General features: G+C 30.8%; 1 protein-coding gene across 4 annotated transcripts in view; it reads left to right on the top strand.

Annotated features, from left to right (window-relative positions):
• Positions 1-17,240, top strand: part of LOC149482500 (proton-coupled amino acid transporter-like protein pathetic) — a 56,572-nt gene that overhangs the window by 2,981 nt on the left and 36,351 nt on the right. For 2 of the 4 annotated variants that reach the window (XM_089704347.1, XM_089704348.1), the window contains exons 2-3: positions 1,926-2,042; positions 12,650-12,800. In XM_089704347.1, coding sequence (XP_089560473.1) covers positions 1,927-2,042; positions 12,650-12,800 — 267 coding nt within the window. In that variant the 5' untranslated portion in view covers position 1,926. Of the gene's footprint in view, positions 1-345; positions 649-1,925; positions 2,043-12,649; positions 12,801-17,240 lie in introns of those variants that run through there. The other 2 variants (XM_089704346.1, XM_089704345.1) reach the window with 2 other exon arrangements.

Here is a 17,240-nt window from a genome sequence, read left to right as displayed (position 1 = left end):
AAAACTTATCTTTTCCACGCAAGCGAAGCTGCGGGCAACAGCTAGTAATATATAATACATATAATATAGGATACTCAAACATCAAAAGGACATGTTATTTTAAGTAGAATATCGCCCGTTATAAATAGTAAAATATTCAAATATTCCAAATTCGCGATATCAACTTTCTCTCATTCTTAAAATTTATTCGCCACCAAATCTAGGTATTTAGGTCATACATATTTTACTAAATCACAAATATAAATTAAATGGACTTAAGCTTTTTAAAACAAAATAAAAACCGGTTAATACACAGAAAAACAAAACCGGTTTATATTTGCCACGCTATGTCAAGAAAAACTATATCAGATTAGTAAGACAGTCGCTAATGAGCAAAGTGCGTTTGCGCAGAATTAAATTCTTTTTTTATTTAAGTTTTTTTTAAATTAAAACGTCTAGAATACGAGTTACTATGGAGTAGTAAAATATTTGGTGGTTTTATTTGTGTTTAAAGTGATAATAGTGAATATTATTCTTGACATAATATATTTATTATTACGACATAAGTATATTTGTTATTATATTTTCGTCGGATATTTGTTGTGTGTGACGTGTGTGAAATATCAAGTGATTGTGTTTAACATAAGAAATGGATTCTACGAGTATTAGGTATGGTGTCTATAATTTAATTTATAATCATTTGTTGGAATATCTATAAAGTATGAAAATTCATGGTTAATATTTAAGAATAAAAAATATAGGTATGCTAAATGAAAATTATTTTTTATATTATTATGACCAATAGGTATCTAGTAAATGAAACCTATTCGGTAAATATGATAGATAGGTATATAATAGATAAATGACCGGTTAGTAGGTAAATCTACAAAATGGTTGGACCAATTTTGACGAGATGATCATTGAAATAAAGTTATTACATTAGTAATATTTTTAGCTATGATTTTTTGACAAAAACTTATATATCCGTAAATATATAATTTAACTCGGTCGCTAAAGGTATGATTATGATAATTTAAATGTTTATAGAGCCCCCTCGTCCGAACAAATATTTTACCCTTAAAATTGTTGAATCAGAAATGATGGCAGTACCTAATGGGTGAGGCCCGTGAAAGGTTATGTGTACGAATCTAATTTCCCACATTAAAACTCTGAGCATTATAAAAGTTATTTTAATAGAACTGTTTCAAAATCCTTTAGTGTAGAGCTAGACAATTACGAATTAAAAGGTTTCAATTCTGAATTGCATATAATCAATATAGTACATAATAATTAGGTATGTAAGTTTAAAAAAATGTACTATATTATGAAATTTAACTGCATTATATAAATTACATACTTAACTGTGTTAATCTAACTAAATAAATAATTAGAACCATTATTTTTCAATTAATCTATTGTTGACAACAAATATCTTAAAAAGCAAGACTGACGTACTATAAAATACATGTGGGTAACCTGACCAAGAAAGGAGTCATTCTTGATCTCTAGGAAATCAATTACTGAGGAAAAATCCGCGTAAGCTTCTTACGATTGACATAACAATCTGTACCACAGCCTAATTGAGATACAATCTAAAATACATGCTCTATTATACATTTAATAATATTATATGTTAGGTCGTCTTATCGAACCTAATTTGGAATACCGGTTCAATGACACAAATTTTATGTTTGTTTTTGTAATACTGAATTAAAAACAAAGGATACATAAACATTGTACTTATAAATAATTTGTATATAAATGGTTTAGAATGCACCCCCGGTATATTATGTGTAGATAGATATAGAGCTTCATAAAAATTCAACCTTTTAATATAAGTTATCTGATTTTTGGAAAAAAATTCACTATGCAACCTTAAACTGATTTACAATTAAAACTTCAACAACTAAAATTAAACAAAACTTGTATTTTTTTGTATATTTCAGTATGGAGAACAAATCCGAATGCGGGTCTTGTATGGCATCAACTGTAACTCTTACAGCGAAGAACGAAGAACTCAACTATAACCCCTTTGAACATAGAAATGTTCCTCATCCTACATCGTAAGTAGTATTTTTTTGTACTTTCTTTACATTAGTAAAAATTATTTTAACAAGGTTTACCAATATTTATGTATTATATGTATTGTGATACTTATGGATAGATTTGTCTTAATGTCAAATTTTCCTTTAACAAATGGGATACTTAATGCACTTACAATCATAGAGTATAATAATTTCTCAAACTATTGCTTGTAGTGATTATTACCTATGTATTTTATTTTTGGTAAAATTGGTTATATGGCAAAGTATAGAGCAAATTACGTATCACAAGAAACCCAATCATCATCATCATCATCATTCCAGCCTTTCTGGACGTCCACTGCAAGACATAGGCCTCCCACAAAGATTTCCATAATGACCGATCACCAGTGGCCTCACTCAAGTGGCTCGTCGCCACTTTGATCAGGTCGTCTGTCCCATAAAATATGATTATTCGCATATTTATTTTGAGTTTAAGAAACCCAGGTGACCTTTCCTCTTAAACATTTTTAAAGCTTATAATATACCCACGCAATATTTGTCGAGTTTATCATTTTGTGTATATTTGTCATACAAACACACGTGTTTTAAATTTAAATCAAATTAAGATATTATAATGTAGTGTTTAATTAAGGTCTACAGTACGAATAAGTTTCTTACGTAGGTATACTATCCTAGTTGAAATAGAAATAGGCAGATGATGCCGAAATTTTTAGCGCAACTTTATAGTTAGTAGGCTCTACTACCTAGCTAATATTTTTACGTTCCTTATACTTTTGAACATCCTTTTTCAAGCAGCAAGCAATTATCACAATTAAATTCAAATTAGTTACTAATATATTGCGGTTCAAGTTCATTATTGCGAATCTATTAATTCGATTAAGGCTGCGTTTCCACCAGTGATGTGTGAAGATTCGATGCGAAGCTGTGAAATGAGCCGACTGTTAAGCGGAGTGACGCAAATGCCTGCCTGTCAATCGCAAACCTTGCAACACATTGCTCGAACCCACTCCTTGCCTTTTTTGTATGTGCAAAAATCTAGCACCGCTGAGCCATTTTCACCAAAACTGTGCTGATCGAGGCGAGGTTAATGAAAGGATACTATCAATTCCTTACAAAGACATCCCACACTACGCATCCTCGCACATCTCTGATGTAAACGCAGCATAATACATTGATTACGTGGCTTTGTTAATGAGGTGCGACTACTGTTAAGGGACTGTATTAAGCAACAGATTGCATATTCATTTGTATAATTATAATTTGATTTTAAGCTAGGTATGTGGGTATTAATTTAGGTATTTACCTTTTATTAAATTTAAACGTACAATATACTTGAATAAAGTTACGCCTAATTACAACTATTTGGTACTGAAACTTGAGCAATTGTATAAAATTGAAAATGTTTTATACCTTAGTAAGACCAGTCATACGTTACAGATATTTTTTTTAAGGAAGTTTTATAATTCTCCCAGGACACTTAGTTTTAGTTATAACAGCTTTTCATATAAAGAACTATGGGGTTTGTATTCCCATTATTGGATTGATATTTGAAACACGTTGTTCTGTTGATCAATGATTATTTATTTTTACAGTCACATAACACATTTATATTTAAATACAGTGAAACAAGAAACAAGGTGAAAAACAACATAGGAAAATTAACCGTATTTTTTGAGCCTTCTAATGTAACCGGCGTCACAGATGGTGTTGCCATAAACATATAAATTAGAAACGCCACAGAACCATTATTATAATAATATCACACGTTTATTATATTAGATTCGGTAGACATGTGATATGCAAATGATATCTCGGAATCGTTACCCTTACACTCAGAGGTCAAAACCGAAGAGCCAAATAGGTACATAATTAAAAAACTTAGGTAGGTAGGTAGGTATACAATCAAAATACTATTAAAGTTTTTCCACCGACACAAAAGTCCGGGTGATTCACCTTTAAAACCCGCATCAAACATGAACAAAGCACATGATAGATACAAAAAGAAATAAAACCACTACATAGCATAAAAAAGTCGCTTTCCGCCGTCTGTGTATCTGTATGCATCTTGTGTCTTGTGTCTGTGTGTCTGAAAATATGCTATTGCATCTATTGATTATTTTTGATGCAGTGAAACTTCTTTAAGCGCAAGTAGAGTAAAATTTCATGGTCGCGTCATGCGAAACAAAAACCTAAAGTTAATTTGAATTGATATCAGTATCACTTAATAAAAACATGTCTATACATACAAATTACAGAACATTAAAAATAGTAGGCATATAAATTCATATTACCACTATTTCTATGTATTACAATGATTATCGCTTGCAACTTCACTAAAACTAATCGTTGTGCAAATACGCTTTATAATAATGTGGATAATATTTTAAATTATCTGAGAAAATAAGATATAAAAGTTAAATATGTAAATTTCCCGTCATTAAGTAGGTCGAAGATTCAGTCGAGTGGAAAATACCTAAATATTTCTAAAGATTTTATAATGTTATTATCTTGCAAACGTTGTTCTGCCTTACCCTTATCACTTAGGAATACAAAAAATGTTTACCTATTCTCTGACCTACTAAATATGTATAAACAAAGAATTCCATTAAAATCTGTCAAGCTGTTTTTGCAGATTTTGGTTACAAACACTTTGACAGGAGAATTTTATATTATGATGAAAAATAGATATTAAATGTTTGTGTTAACGAAAGACTACAAATAAATATCATATTATATAGGTATTTATTACCGGTTTTTTTTCAATTAAATATCAAATTTCCATTATTTTGTATCTTCGTATATTATAATTTTTTATGCATTTATTAGCATCACAAAATGCAGCCGAAACTGTCAGAAAAATTTATACTTTTAATTTATTTAAACAATATTTACCAAGTTAACGAGCACCGACAAAATAATTTTGGGGAAGTTGGAATCGTGAGTATATTTATCTTGTCAAAAAAGGGAATATTTTCAAACTGTATTTTTGTACGTTAAAATATAATATACTAGCTTTCCACCCGCAGCTTCGCCCGCGCAGTCAAAGAAAAACCCGCATAGTTCCCGTTCCCGTGGGATTTCCTGGATTGCGTCATTTTCCCGGGGTAAAAAGTAGCCTATGTCCTTTCTCGGGTATCAAAATATCTGAACCAAATTTCATGAAAATTGGTTCAGTAGTTTTGGCGTGATTGAGTAACAGACAGACAGACAGAGACTTTCTCATTTATAATATTAGTATGGATTACATCGTGATGGTATATTTTTGAAATATGCCTATTTTAATGAACGAAAACTTTTCCTTGTGTTATCGAAAATACCAATTGATTTAAATCGCCTAATTCCTGGTAAGTAAAAGAGTTGACTCTATAATAATTTAATAAATAAGATGATACACTTTCAAGAAGTATGGGTTATGGGTAATATTCATTTCATACTCTCAAATTTAAGTTTACTTAAACCCATTTCTACATAAATAATATAATCCTATTAATATTATAAATGTGAAAGTTTGTATGGATGTTTGTTACTCTTTCACGCAAAAACCACTGAACCGATTACAATGAATTTTAGCACACATATAGAGGGTAACTTGGATTAACTCATAGGATAGGTTTTATCCCGGAAATCCCACGGGAACGGGAACTATGCGGGTTTATCTTTGAAAATGCGGGCGAAGCCGCGGGCGGAAAGCTAGTATTTTATATTATTTCCAGAAAATTTTTTAACATTTTAATCTTTACCGCGCAAAATTTAAAACTTTCCATTCACGTCAAATGCTTTCAAATACCAATTCATTGAGCCGTCTGAATACATTAAAATCTAAATACGATGCCATTTATAGTCCAAGTTCCAAGATACCTATAACAAAAGGTTTCAGTCACACATTGAAGTTTATTCTTGGTATTGAATCATCTATTTGATCTCAAATACATCACACTTTAGAAAACGGGGAAATTCGGGAGATTTCTTAGTATTGAAACAAGTCGAAATTAATACGTAAACAGAGCCTTAACACCCACTAAACGGTGTTCTAGCTTTTGACCTTTGACTCTAGTTTCAACGCTAAACAACTTAGTATTATTTCAATCTACGCTTTATTTTATTTTAAATTATTTTTGTTATGGTCTTTAATGAAATTTCTATTTATATTATGTTATTATCGCGAATAAATTATTAAGAAGCACTATTAAATGTAGATATGTTTATTTGCTGGTATATCTCGAATTCACGCAAACGGTTGATCCGATAATGATAACTTTTATCTGAGAGAGCTTTTTCCTTGGAAGCGAAAAAGACTGTCTTCCTTATGTTACAGTAAAACTTTAAGATAATCTTAAGATAATAGCAATCTACCACATGTAATGTACAGCCAAGGGATATCACATTCACATTATAATGCAAAAGAGATTTACATTATAATATTACAAGAATAAATTTAGTTTCGATTTTGCAATTTTCCGACAGCGCAAGAGCCAAGGGATCAACTTATGCGACGTAATGTATGATGTAAAATGACGGACATACTTAAGGGAAATACTTCTAAATCTTGCTTCGTTGTCTTGATATGAATAGCCAAAGAAAACTGGACATAACTAGGTTTGCTTTAAGTCTATAATATGATAAATTATGAGACAAACTCGATATAAATATTTTTCAAACCCCGCGCGTGTATTTTCATTTAATTTTGAAACCCTTTGTCGTATTATCGGCGTAAAAAAAAGACGTGTGGCTCTCGGGGACTGCCGCGGTAAAGCTATTGCATGTTATGCCTTCAAGCCTTGGGAGCGTGAGGTTTTTTCGTTACGGAATTTCTGGATTCGGTCCCCGCGCTCAAGGCCCGCGATAGAAGCTATGCAATAGCTTAAAAAAATTATAAATTCTGTGTAATAGTTGAAATGTACATTGTTATTGTTCTGAAGTATTTCTTAACGATTTTATATGGAGGAAGGTCAGTGTCAAGCCTCTCGGAAACATGTAATAAACTTCTATTGGACGTAATATCGTGGAAGCAAACACTTCGTAAAGAGTTCTTATTTCTCTAAGGTCTATTAAGATTCGACTTCATGAAAGGAAAAGAGCTATATAACCAGTCATAGAAGACAGACTCTTTGATATATTACAATTTACTGTGCGTCTTTTTCAGAAATTAAGCTATGTACTCGTGGAGGCAAACTTATTTGTATATAATAATATACCTATCTACCCACTTTTTTATAATTTTATTATCCATAGGTATATAATATAGTATCAGTGGTTTAATAAGTCTCAAATTTATCATATAACAGAGAGATAATATATTCAATTGAAAGCTACTAAATAATAATCATAAAGACAGAATTTGTCAGAGGTGTGTTACAATTACTTTAGGTACTCAATAGTTTTGCTTTCTCTTATCACACGAGAAGACTATTAAGAAAAATAGAGTTCATATTCTAATAGTAGAATAGGAACAAATCTGCCCAAATTTTGTGGATTTTACGGGTATAAAGGCTGAGAGAATTATTCATAGTAACTTCTGTTATAAGCACACGAGTATTTAGGTCGTTTGGTCATTGTGTTTTGCGGCCTTTGATATATTATATTATTTAGAAGATTAAATCAGTAGGTATATTGTTCACATGAAAGCCTGAATAGTAAACGTGAAAAATTATTGATTATTCGTGAATAGATAAAATATTTTGTATACTATTCACGGATATAAAGATATGAAGCTTAGAAATCATCCTCATACATTTTGCACGCCTCATAAGCGAAGCGTTGAGGTGGGTACTACTGTCACTTCGCGCAAAACATCTGATTTTTCAAACTTAAAATGTCTTTATGTATCATACATTGCACTTGTAAGATAATACATACACACACATATTAAGAAAAAACACTATTTTTAACGTTCATGATATTTTTGATGTCATTTTTGTTATTTAAACTAGTTAAAAAACAGTTTAAAAAAGTTCTGTCTTGGACGTCCGTGTGTCTGTATGTGCGGATCCTTTTTCTTGTTAACACGATAGCGACCGAAATACTTTACTAATCGAGTCTTTTTTTTTCTCTTACGCTTGAGTATGCTCAGGAATAGAACCCTTTCATTTTTCAGGGTCTGATTCGATGTGGTTTAATTGTTATTAAATAAACAAGAATAATAATTAATAAATATTTATTAAAAAAAAATTATGAGGCGTGCACTTTTGGATTTTCCAAATTATTTCTATTTGTTGCTTCTTACTTATTTCATACAGTTTATTTCTTTATTTCATAATTTAATAGAGTGGAGCGAAAATAAACAAACCAAAACACATTACAATGCGTAAACATTTTATTAATTTGTGAATAGGAGTTGAGTTGTTTTCCTTATTAAATATTTATTGTATTACAACTGTTTCGAGATGGATTAACAATGAGGAAAATGTTTGAAAATATAGGTATTCAATTCAAATAAGAATACATTGTATTTGCCCAAAATTAGCTTGTATTCTTCCAAACAATATCGTTATTTGTGAATTATATTAAGTATCGTTATTTGTTATTATATATGAGATTCAAATTTATTATTTTTTATTTCAGTTTTTATCCAGTGAAATAAACAATGATAGGTCGATTATCGATAATATTATAATCTCCTTTGGTATGCCTATTTATTAAGTTTTATTTAAATTCTTTAAATCCAGCAAATAGTTTGTACCAAATTTTTATTTAATTAAGTTAAATCTTGTTTGTAAATGAAACAACTTTTAGGGCCGATTTTGCAATTCTTGGTTAAAATTTATCCGTCCAATAAAGTATTACACGATCATTTTAAAATGTCACCTGTAAACTGTCCAATACGGACAATTAGAATACATTTTTGAAATAGTAGTTTACTGTTTAATACCTACGTTATTCGATGAATAAGTTTTAACGAACGATTGAAAAATCAGCCCAGCAGATTTAAAATAAAATAAATAAGAGAAATACAGAAGCATAAATTAATCCGACAACGTGAGTGACACTTCTCAATCATATCCAGAAAAATTCAGATGAAATTCGAAAAAAAGTCGTCCCATAGCGTAAATTGTTAATTATATTGATTGTTTTTGTGAATGAACGTTTGCTTATTGAAAAATGGTTTTGTTTAGATTGAATGGCCCTTGTATTCTTTCTCTAAAAATAAAACATTTACCGCAAATATTTCCTGGTACATAGTAGTAAACAAATAATTATTAACAGTAGGTGGTATTTTTTGCGCTAAGTGTGTTCATTAACATTAAATAATTTTTAATTTTGACTCTTAATTAATTTCGCTCAATTCTATTGACAACATTCCAAGAAGCAAGATTTTGTATAGAAATAGCTTTTTTATTTTAAGGAGAAAATTTTACATTTAATAAATGTTAATTATTTATGTTCGCTGTATATTAATTAATACTTACCTATGAAAATTTGCTAGAACCTTGCTAGAGTTATTTAAAGCTGTTTATCTATAGATATAATATGAATTAAATTTGTTATTGATAATTAAAAATAATCTCATACCTACAATGTAGAAATATTTAAAAAATTTAAGCTCTAGTGATGAACTTAAAAAAATACGCGTACATTATAGATTCAAGTATTTTGATAAATTAACAAAAAATTTCGGATACAAAGGTAATTTAGTCGTAGAGTTTATTTAATAAATGTGTAGATATTGTACAGAAATGGTCTGCTTAGAATACTTATGTATAGATTTATTATTTGAACGGCTAGTAAGTAATAAACTAATAAGATAACTTCTCCATTATTATAATATCCATGCCTCTGGGCATTAACAAGAAACAAATTATGTAATTATGTTTTCTGTGCTATCTCAATTATTGTTAATTATTTAACATTATATTGTTTGGTGATTTAGTGACACACATTTTCAAGGATGACGATTTGCATCATTTTCTTAAACTTACTTAATTAAAGTAATTTCTTCATTTAGAAATTGAAGACTTTTTAACGCAATTAAAACAAGATTTATTCATTAGTTTCAGTATTCACAAAGGATAAAATAATAACATTTAAAATCGGTTAAGTCTTTATTTTCGAAATATTCTTATTATGAATTGTTTTTTTGCCATTTTTTTACTTTTACACAAAAAAAGCTTTTCATAACTTCTTTTATATTCCGGATGATTGAATTTACCTATTTTTTAATCTGAAGAATCAAAATATTTATATTATGTTTAAATACATTTTTGAAGTGAAAACTTCTTTAGCGGCGTTGAGCACTTTTTCTGTAATGGGTATAAAATCTTAAACTCGCGTCAGGACACGTGACCTGATCCAAAAAGCGTAAGACGGATTTTTTTCTTTTTTTTAGCCCTTAGGTATATTCCATGCGTAAGACGGATACCATTCCATAATATTTGTATACGTAGTATATTATTATTAGTCTGTGATAATATCAAACATGCTGAACGTTATAATAATCAAGTTTTTACTTCTGCCGGCACTCCCGGAGTGCAACCCGTCTTTTTATATTATGTTATGTAGTTAGATACTAACAGACAATGTAGTGAATCATGTACTCAATTAATATTGTACTTTAAAGTCTATTGTTTATTGTGATGAAGATTTATTCGTCCATTGACCATCCTCTATAATATAAAAAGAATAATTAATTGCTTTTCATACGAAATGTCTATAGAAAATCACACACTGTTACTGTTTTGGAATTTATTCGTAATGATTGTAAAAATGTATTTTAAATGCTGTTATTCCTATGCAGTTATAAGAGTAATTATTTGTTAAATAAATAAAAAAGAGAAGAATACCCATATCCCACGTGCCTCAAAGTAAAATGAACAATAATCTTGCTGCATGCGAAACAGAATATTTAAGTAAATACTATATTATCTCTTGTTTGCACAAACTTTAAAAGATATGTTTTACAATTATTTATGATCTCTATTTATAGAACTATATTTATTTTTTATGAGATAGACTAGGATTTGTACACGTAATAGTATGTATACGAAATATAGCCTTTTTAACATAAGAAGAAATACAATACAGAAGAGAACTTGCGATGTATATGAATTAATAATAATAATTTGCATTATTTTTCAAACCACATATTCCAGATAAACTACAGGGATTAAAATTCAGAAACTTTTCAGAAATGGTAGATATTTATTTTTGAAGTTCCATGGCAACCATCTTTATCAATGCTAATGTGATATGTCTGGAGAAATATTGTTTGAATAAGTCACTAATATCGGGAACTAAGAATTATGTATTTTTTTTTTTGAAATGAGTTTTATCATTTAACATAATTATCGAAGAAAGTTATAAAAGTTGTATACCTATTACCTACATTACATAATATACTATATTATATATATTATGTAATGAATTCTCCATTTACGTTATAAAAGATATACACCGTTTTGACCAAACGGATCTATGAAAAATGTTGCAAAAATGAAAAATATATACTTTTAGAGAGCATAATATGAAATTGCGTGGGTCAGCAAGTCCATATGTTTAGAACCTTTATTGCACTACTTTGATGGAATATTCCAAGTAGGTACTACAAGACAACGTTGGTCCCTCTCATCCCATATAAGTAGGAGTTATATAACTGAACGAGGATAACTTCTTGAGATTGTTTGAAGCGTAATTTTAATAAGGCGGATATTTGATACTTTTGTGAAGAGTATAGAGTTCCTTAAACAATCTTGTTATACATATTATGATAAAATCAAAAGCAATGGAAGCAATTAAAACGAAATAATAATTTATTACAAATATTTACAATGTACATTGTACATGTAAGGCGATTAACACACGGTGCCGCGTGCCGCCGCGGTTGGCGGTGAAGCGGTTCTCAAGTTGCATTGGCTTCTATTAAATCCGTTGATACCAAACACACATACACCGCCTGACCGCGCGGTCGAACGGTCCGTTCCTCGTAGGGCTTCACTGCCAACCGCCGCGGTGCGCGGTGCCGTGTGTTAATCGCCTTAAATAACCATAATATGTAACATGTAAGTACAACTTTCTACAAAGAAAGAACGAACTTTTGTGACATTTTGCAAAATATTTGGACACTTGCCCATTGCCTTGTTCATTACTGAAGATAAGCAGCATTAATGGGGTTGATATTCTTCTTAATACAGATCTTAGCTTTTTCGATATTTTGTTAATTTCTATGAATTTTATCATAGATATTGACTAGGTATTAGTTAATTTGCTTTGACCACAATAACAACGAACATTAACACAGTATTCTTTTGCCATTTAACTATCCCAATGAGTGCCCAATTTTGCAAGCAATAGATATGCTATTGAGCAAAAATTGGGCATGGCGATGACGGGTGAGAATCTGTCTTCCGCCCTGGGGGACAAGTGTAGGGATACTTTCTTAAAATATTGTAAATACTAAATATATTGTAGAAGTAGCGAATAAGCGAAACAATGGCGTGTGATTCTGTGATATTAGGGATAATTTTATTTTTAATTAATTATGTGTTTGTAAATTGGTTTTTGTAAATAAATATAAAAAAAATGTAAATAAGGTCTCTGGACAATATTCCAGAGGTGGCGCGAACACCCTGTGATGGCGGGTGCCTTAAAAACAAACAACATACCAATTATATACTTTATATTATCTGTTACAGAACGACTGGCTCATTCTTCCACCTGCTCAAATCCTCCTTGGGCTCGGGATTGCTCGCCATGCCAGCTGCCTTCAAACACACGGGGATCATACCAGGGTGCATTGGCACAGTGCTAGTGGGAATAATCGCCACGCATTGTGTTCAGATATTGGTACGTTATCATAATATAGTCTTTAATCATCGAGATTTTGTAAATATGATGGTAAAAGTAACAAATTATTTTAGACACTAAATAAAAACTAATAAAGTTTCTAGAAAAAATCTCGCTCATTATGAGCGTCTAAACTGTGGATAAAATTATAATAATTATTAAAAACAATGCTTACTTATGAAGCCTACCTATGTCTACAATCATTATGATTACGATGTGCCGTTGTAATCATCAGAAAGAATGAATCATCATTATTATACGTCCAGCAGTTTAGGCTTTAGGGCGTTTAAAAGAAATAACAATACAAATATACAGACGAAAAACATAATCCTCCTTGTTTCGCAGTCGGGAATAAAGGAAAAAAATAGGTAGGTAAGTAGTCTAATTTCTGGGAAAAATATTCGATCAATAAAAGGTGTAATAAAAATTGTTATGCAAATTTATTCACTCTTTTCACAGTATAAAACTAATAATAAAATAAACACATCAGTTCTTGTCTTCTACTAAGAGTACGAGCATTCCTTATCAGAACCTTATTTAATGATTGCCTTAAAGACAAAGCTTGTAATACCTTTATTGGATATAAAATTACGTCAATAATCCCATTATCTCCAACAAGACAAATATGGTAGATGTTAGAAATCGTTGTTTATAAATGTTCAACAAAATTGGTATTCACCTGTCACTTCATATTAGCAACCAGTTTTTAATAAAGCATTGCGCCAATTCTTATAGGTATAACCATAAAAAGATGGACATCACTTTCTAAATCTTTACGAAAACATAAGAAAGTATTTCGAATTTGTGCATTTTGTTATTCAGTTCTATTAATATACTTATCAAGTGAATACACACACTAAGCCTTATAAACTCAAGAACATAATATACATCTTTTTTCAAATCAATATATTTTCAAAACTGTGTGTACGACTCATAACCAGTAAACTAATTAAAAAAATTCAGCAAAAAGATACATTTTGAGCGACGTAAAGCGGTTTTTGTAGATTCTTTCCCGTCACGTTAGACCGGGAGATACTGACACAAAATTTCGAGTCATTTGTAACAGGATGGCGGTTCTACAGGGTTCTTAGTACGCAATGACAAAAAGAAAAACGATGGTGTGAACGCTGGTACCGGCGGCTTAGTCGCGTGGGCGTTAGTCGAACTCGTCGGAAAAATAGCGAAAGTCAAATGATTTGTAACACAAAAATTTTAGAATTTACCGATAGCCCATAAAAAAGAAGTAGGCGGTAGTGTCATGCCATACTTTTCCGGTGTGACTTACAGCCCGCCATACCGACGCGAATGTGTTGATTTAAATAAAACAATTATTCAACCATTTGTATCAGGCTAACTTTTGCACAGGTAACCATCGTCGTGCAGCCATTTACGAAAATCGCCATGCCATACTTTTCGGACGATTCCAAATGGTCGCCATACCGCCGAAAATCTGCAAAAAATTTTTATTTCGCCAAACTTTTTGTACCAGTATTGCATTTGGATTTTTGGAGAGTATTTGATAAAATGTGACCATTATTATATTTGCCATACTTCTAGTAGGGGGAAAAAGTGCTGTCATACTTGAAAAATTAATTTAGTATTAATTTATATAAGTGAAGATTTCCAACACCTAGATCTTTGAAATTTTGTATTTATATTCGTTGATCCTCAAACTTACAGGAAAAATAAGTGCCATACTGTTACAAATCGTTTGACTTTCGCTATTTTCCGACGAGTTCGACTAACGCCCACGCGACTAAGCCGCCGGTACCAGCGTTCACACCATCATTTTTCTTTTTGTCATTGCGTACTAAGAACCCTGTAGAACCGCCATCCTGTTACAAATGACTCGAAATTTTGTGTCAATATCTCCCGGTCTACGTAGCGCGCATTACCCGATCATATCTCACGTCATATAAAACAAATTGAACAATTTGCAATACAATAGATTTGCATGTTATAAACAAACCCTTCGGATCAATGACCTGCAGCCTACAGTTCAGTCCAACGCCCTCAAACAAGGAACGTTGATCGACGGAAAGCGTAAGACATCAATATTACTATGTAAAATTAGCTGAATAATTATGAAGCTTGTATTTCAATATCCTTTGTAATAAAGCGTCAGTTTTTAATTAAAATAAATTGTAACGTACATTTTCCTTTCAGATATAGAAGTTATTGTAAATTACTAGGTGTTAAGAGACGCGGAGAAGATTATTAAAAACGGCTAGATTAGATATTGAACAGAGCTTAGGGATTTAAAATGATCACGGGTTTACACACAAGAACATGTTAAATTTATATAAAAACAATAATTGAAAAATATACAGTGATACATCTCTAAGGAATAGACGTTTTTCTAATGTTTTTGTGCGACTTTTATTGAGTTTATCTTTGCAAAAACTTATAGCTATAAAATCTAAATTCTTATTCGTTTTTAGCCCTTCGATGTTTCATGCTTATTTTTTGTGTATTTCGATTAATAAATCATTCGAAAAACAACATTCAACAGAACATTATATTTCTTCTTCTTTAATGGCAACTTCCAATCACACTGAGGACAGATTCTGTCATCTTATTATTAATTGAAACGTCAAAATAGACAAGTGAAGACAAAATTATCGAATTAATCTTAGTCAAAACGTCCTCAACGAAGCTGTTAGCGGAAACAAGTTAACTTTTATGTTCATAGATTTCTTTTTGCGAGTCGTAGTTTTGGGACTATATTTTTATTTCCAAATAGAAAAAATATGACAAAGTAATTCATACGATTCCTTAACTTATTTTACTATTGATAGCAAATTGGCTAAATGTGGTTAAATGATCATAATATTAATCTTCTACATAAACTAAAATATAACGGTGTACTTACAACAAAGAAGAACAAAGAAGAAAGAACAAAGAGCCAGAGCTAGAGCAAGAAAATTTTTTCGTGATCTTTTAGTATAAACGAAAACTCGTATTCAGAGATGTTTAGTATTATAACGTTGCGTAGAAATTTTTCGAATGCAGAACAGCGAAAGAATACTCTACGCCTATTTAGTTATTTACACTAAGAATTTGACATAGTGTGGTTAGAATGAGCATTCGCTCGTCTGATCTAAATGCAACGTAACATGCTGTATCGTTTATGTATTTTTATATCTTTCAGTAAACAGTCTTAATACTTATGTAATTAAGTGCAATGACATTGTCTAAATTACATTCAACAGATAACTTAAATAAACGAGACTTAATAATATAATATCGTGCAAATAATATGAATTGCACTTTGCAGGTCATCAGATAAAAACATGCATTGCCTACCTGGATACATTTTTCCACTTTCCCACTATTCATTATTTGATTTTCTAGAGGCACATTTTGAATAATGTTTTAGTGATTATTAAGTTGATAAAGTACGTAAATAGTTAGGAAAAACTTACTTTATTGTACTGCCAACAAAAAAATATTACAAAAAGAAAACTTATACTAAAAGAAGACACAGCACAGATGGCGGCCTTATCACTTATAAGTGATTTCCTTCCTATATATTTATGGAGATAAATTTCTTTCTGAAAGAGTCTGAGCATATTTCATGAAATTTATTGTCTAAATAAGTATGCATATCTACATCTAAAAGAAGATAACAACGCATTATACGCGCATTGAATAATTTCACAGGGCAGAAAGGGTTATACCATAGAGTTATACTTATCTCGGTCCATTGACTTTTTGTAAGGGGCGGAAACATTTCATACGTTTTGTATTTTATTTTTACATCAGTTTCTAGTTCAACAACAAAACTTACCCTTATTTTTCTTTACCGAAAAGCCTTCTGTGTCCTACCAAATCAAGACATTTCTACTCTACTGTACTTTTATATTATTTTAATCTTTTTACGGCCAAAAATAAATCTTATATATAAAAATGAATCGCAAAATGTGTTGGTAAGCGCATAACTCGAAACCGGCTGAAGCGATTTCGATAATTCTTTTTTTATTATATTCCTTGAAGTACCTACGAGGATGGTTCCTATGTAGAGAAAACGTAAACATGTACCACGGGCGAAGCCGGGGCGGACCGCTAGTATAATATAAAAATATATCACTAAATAGTGTAAACAAGTCGCTATCACTGTCTCTTCGTCCCTATGTATGCTTTAATCTAGAAAATTACGCAGTGGATCTTGCGGTTTTTTTTTATAAATAGAGTTAGTTTTTCTCGAGGAAGGATTTGCTATATAATTTTTTAGTTTATTAACAAAGCGGGCGAAGCCGCGAGTGGAAACCTAGTATAAAATAATTATATTATATTGTATAGTTCATTGTGAACTGGACCAGTGTTACAATTTGATTAAACTTAGCGCGGAACGGAAGATAAAGCTTTAATTGTATTTAAAAGTTGTTAACGTTAAGCTTCGACACCTTATTTTATCAAATTTTTAGAAAACTTCGTTCC

Source organism: Colias philodice, chromosome 15 (genome assembly GCF_061535455.1).
Source record: "Colias philodice isolate Cphi_HAF_F1 chromosome 15, ilColPhil1 Martin Lab GWU primary, whole genome shotgun sequence".
NCBI lineage: Eukaryota > Metazoa > Arthropoda > Insecta > Lepidoptera > Pieridae > Colias > Colias philodice.
This window is presented reverse-complemented; position numbering and strand designations above follow the sequence as displayed.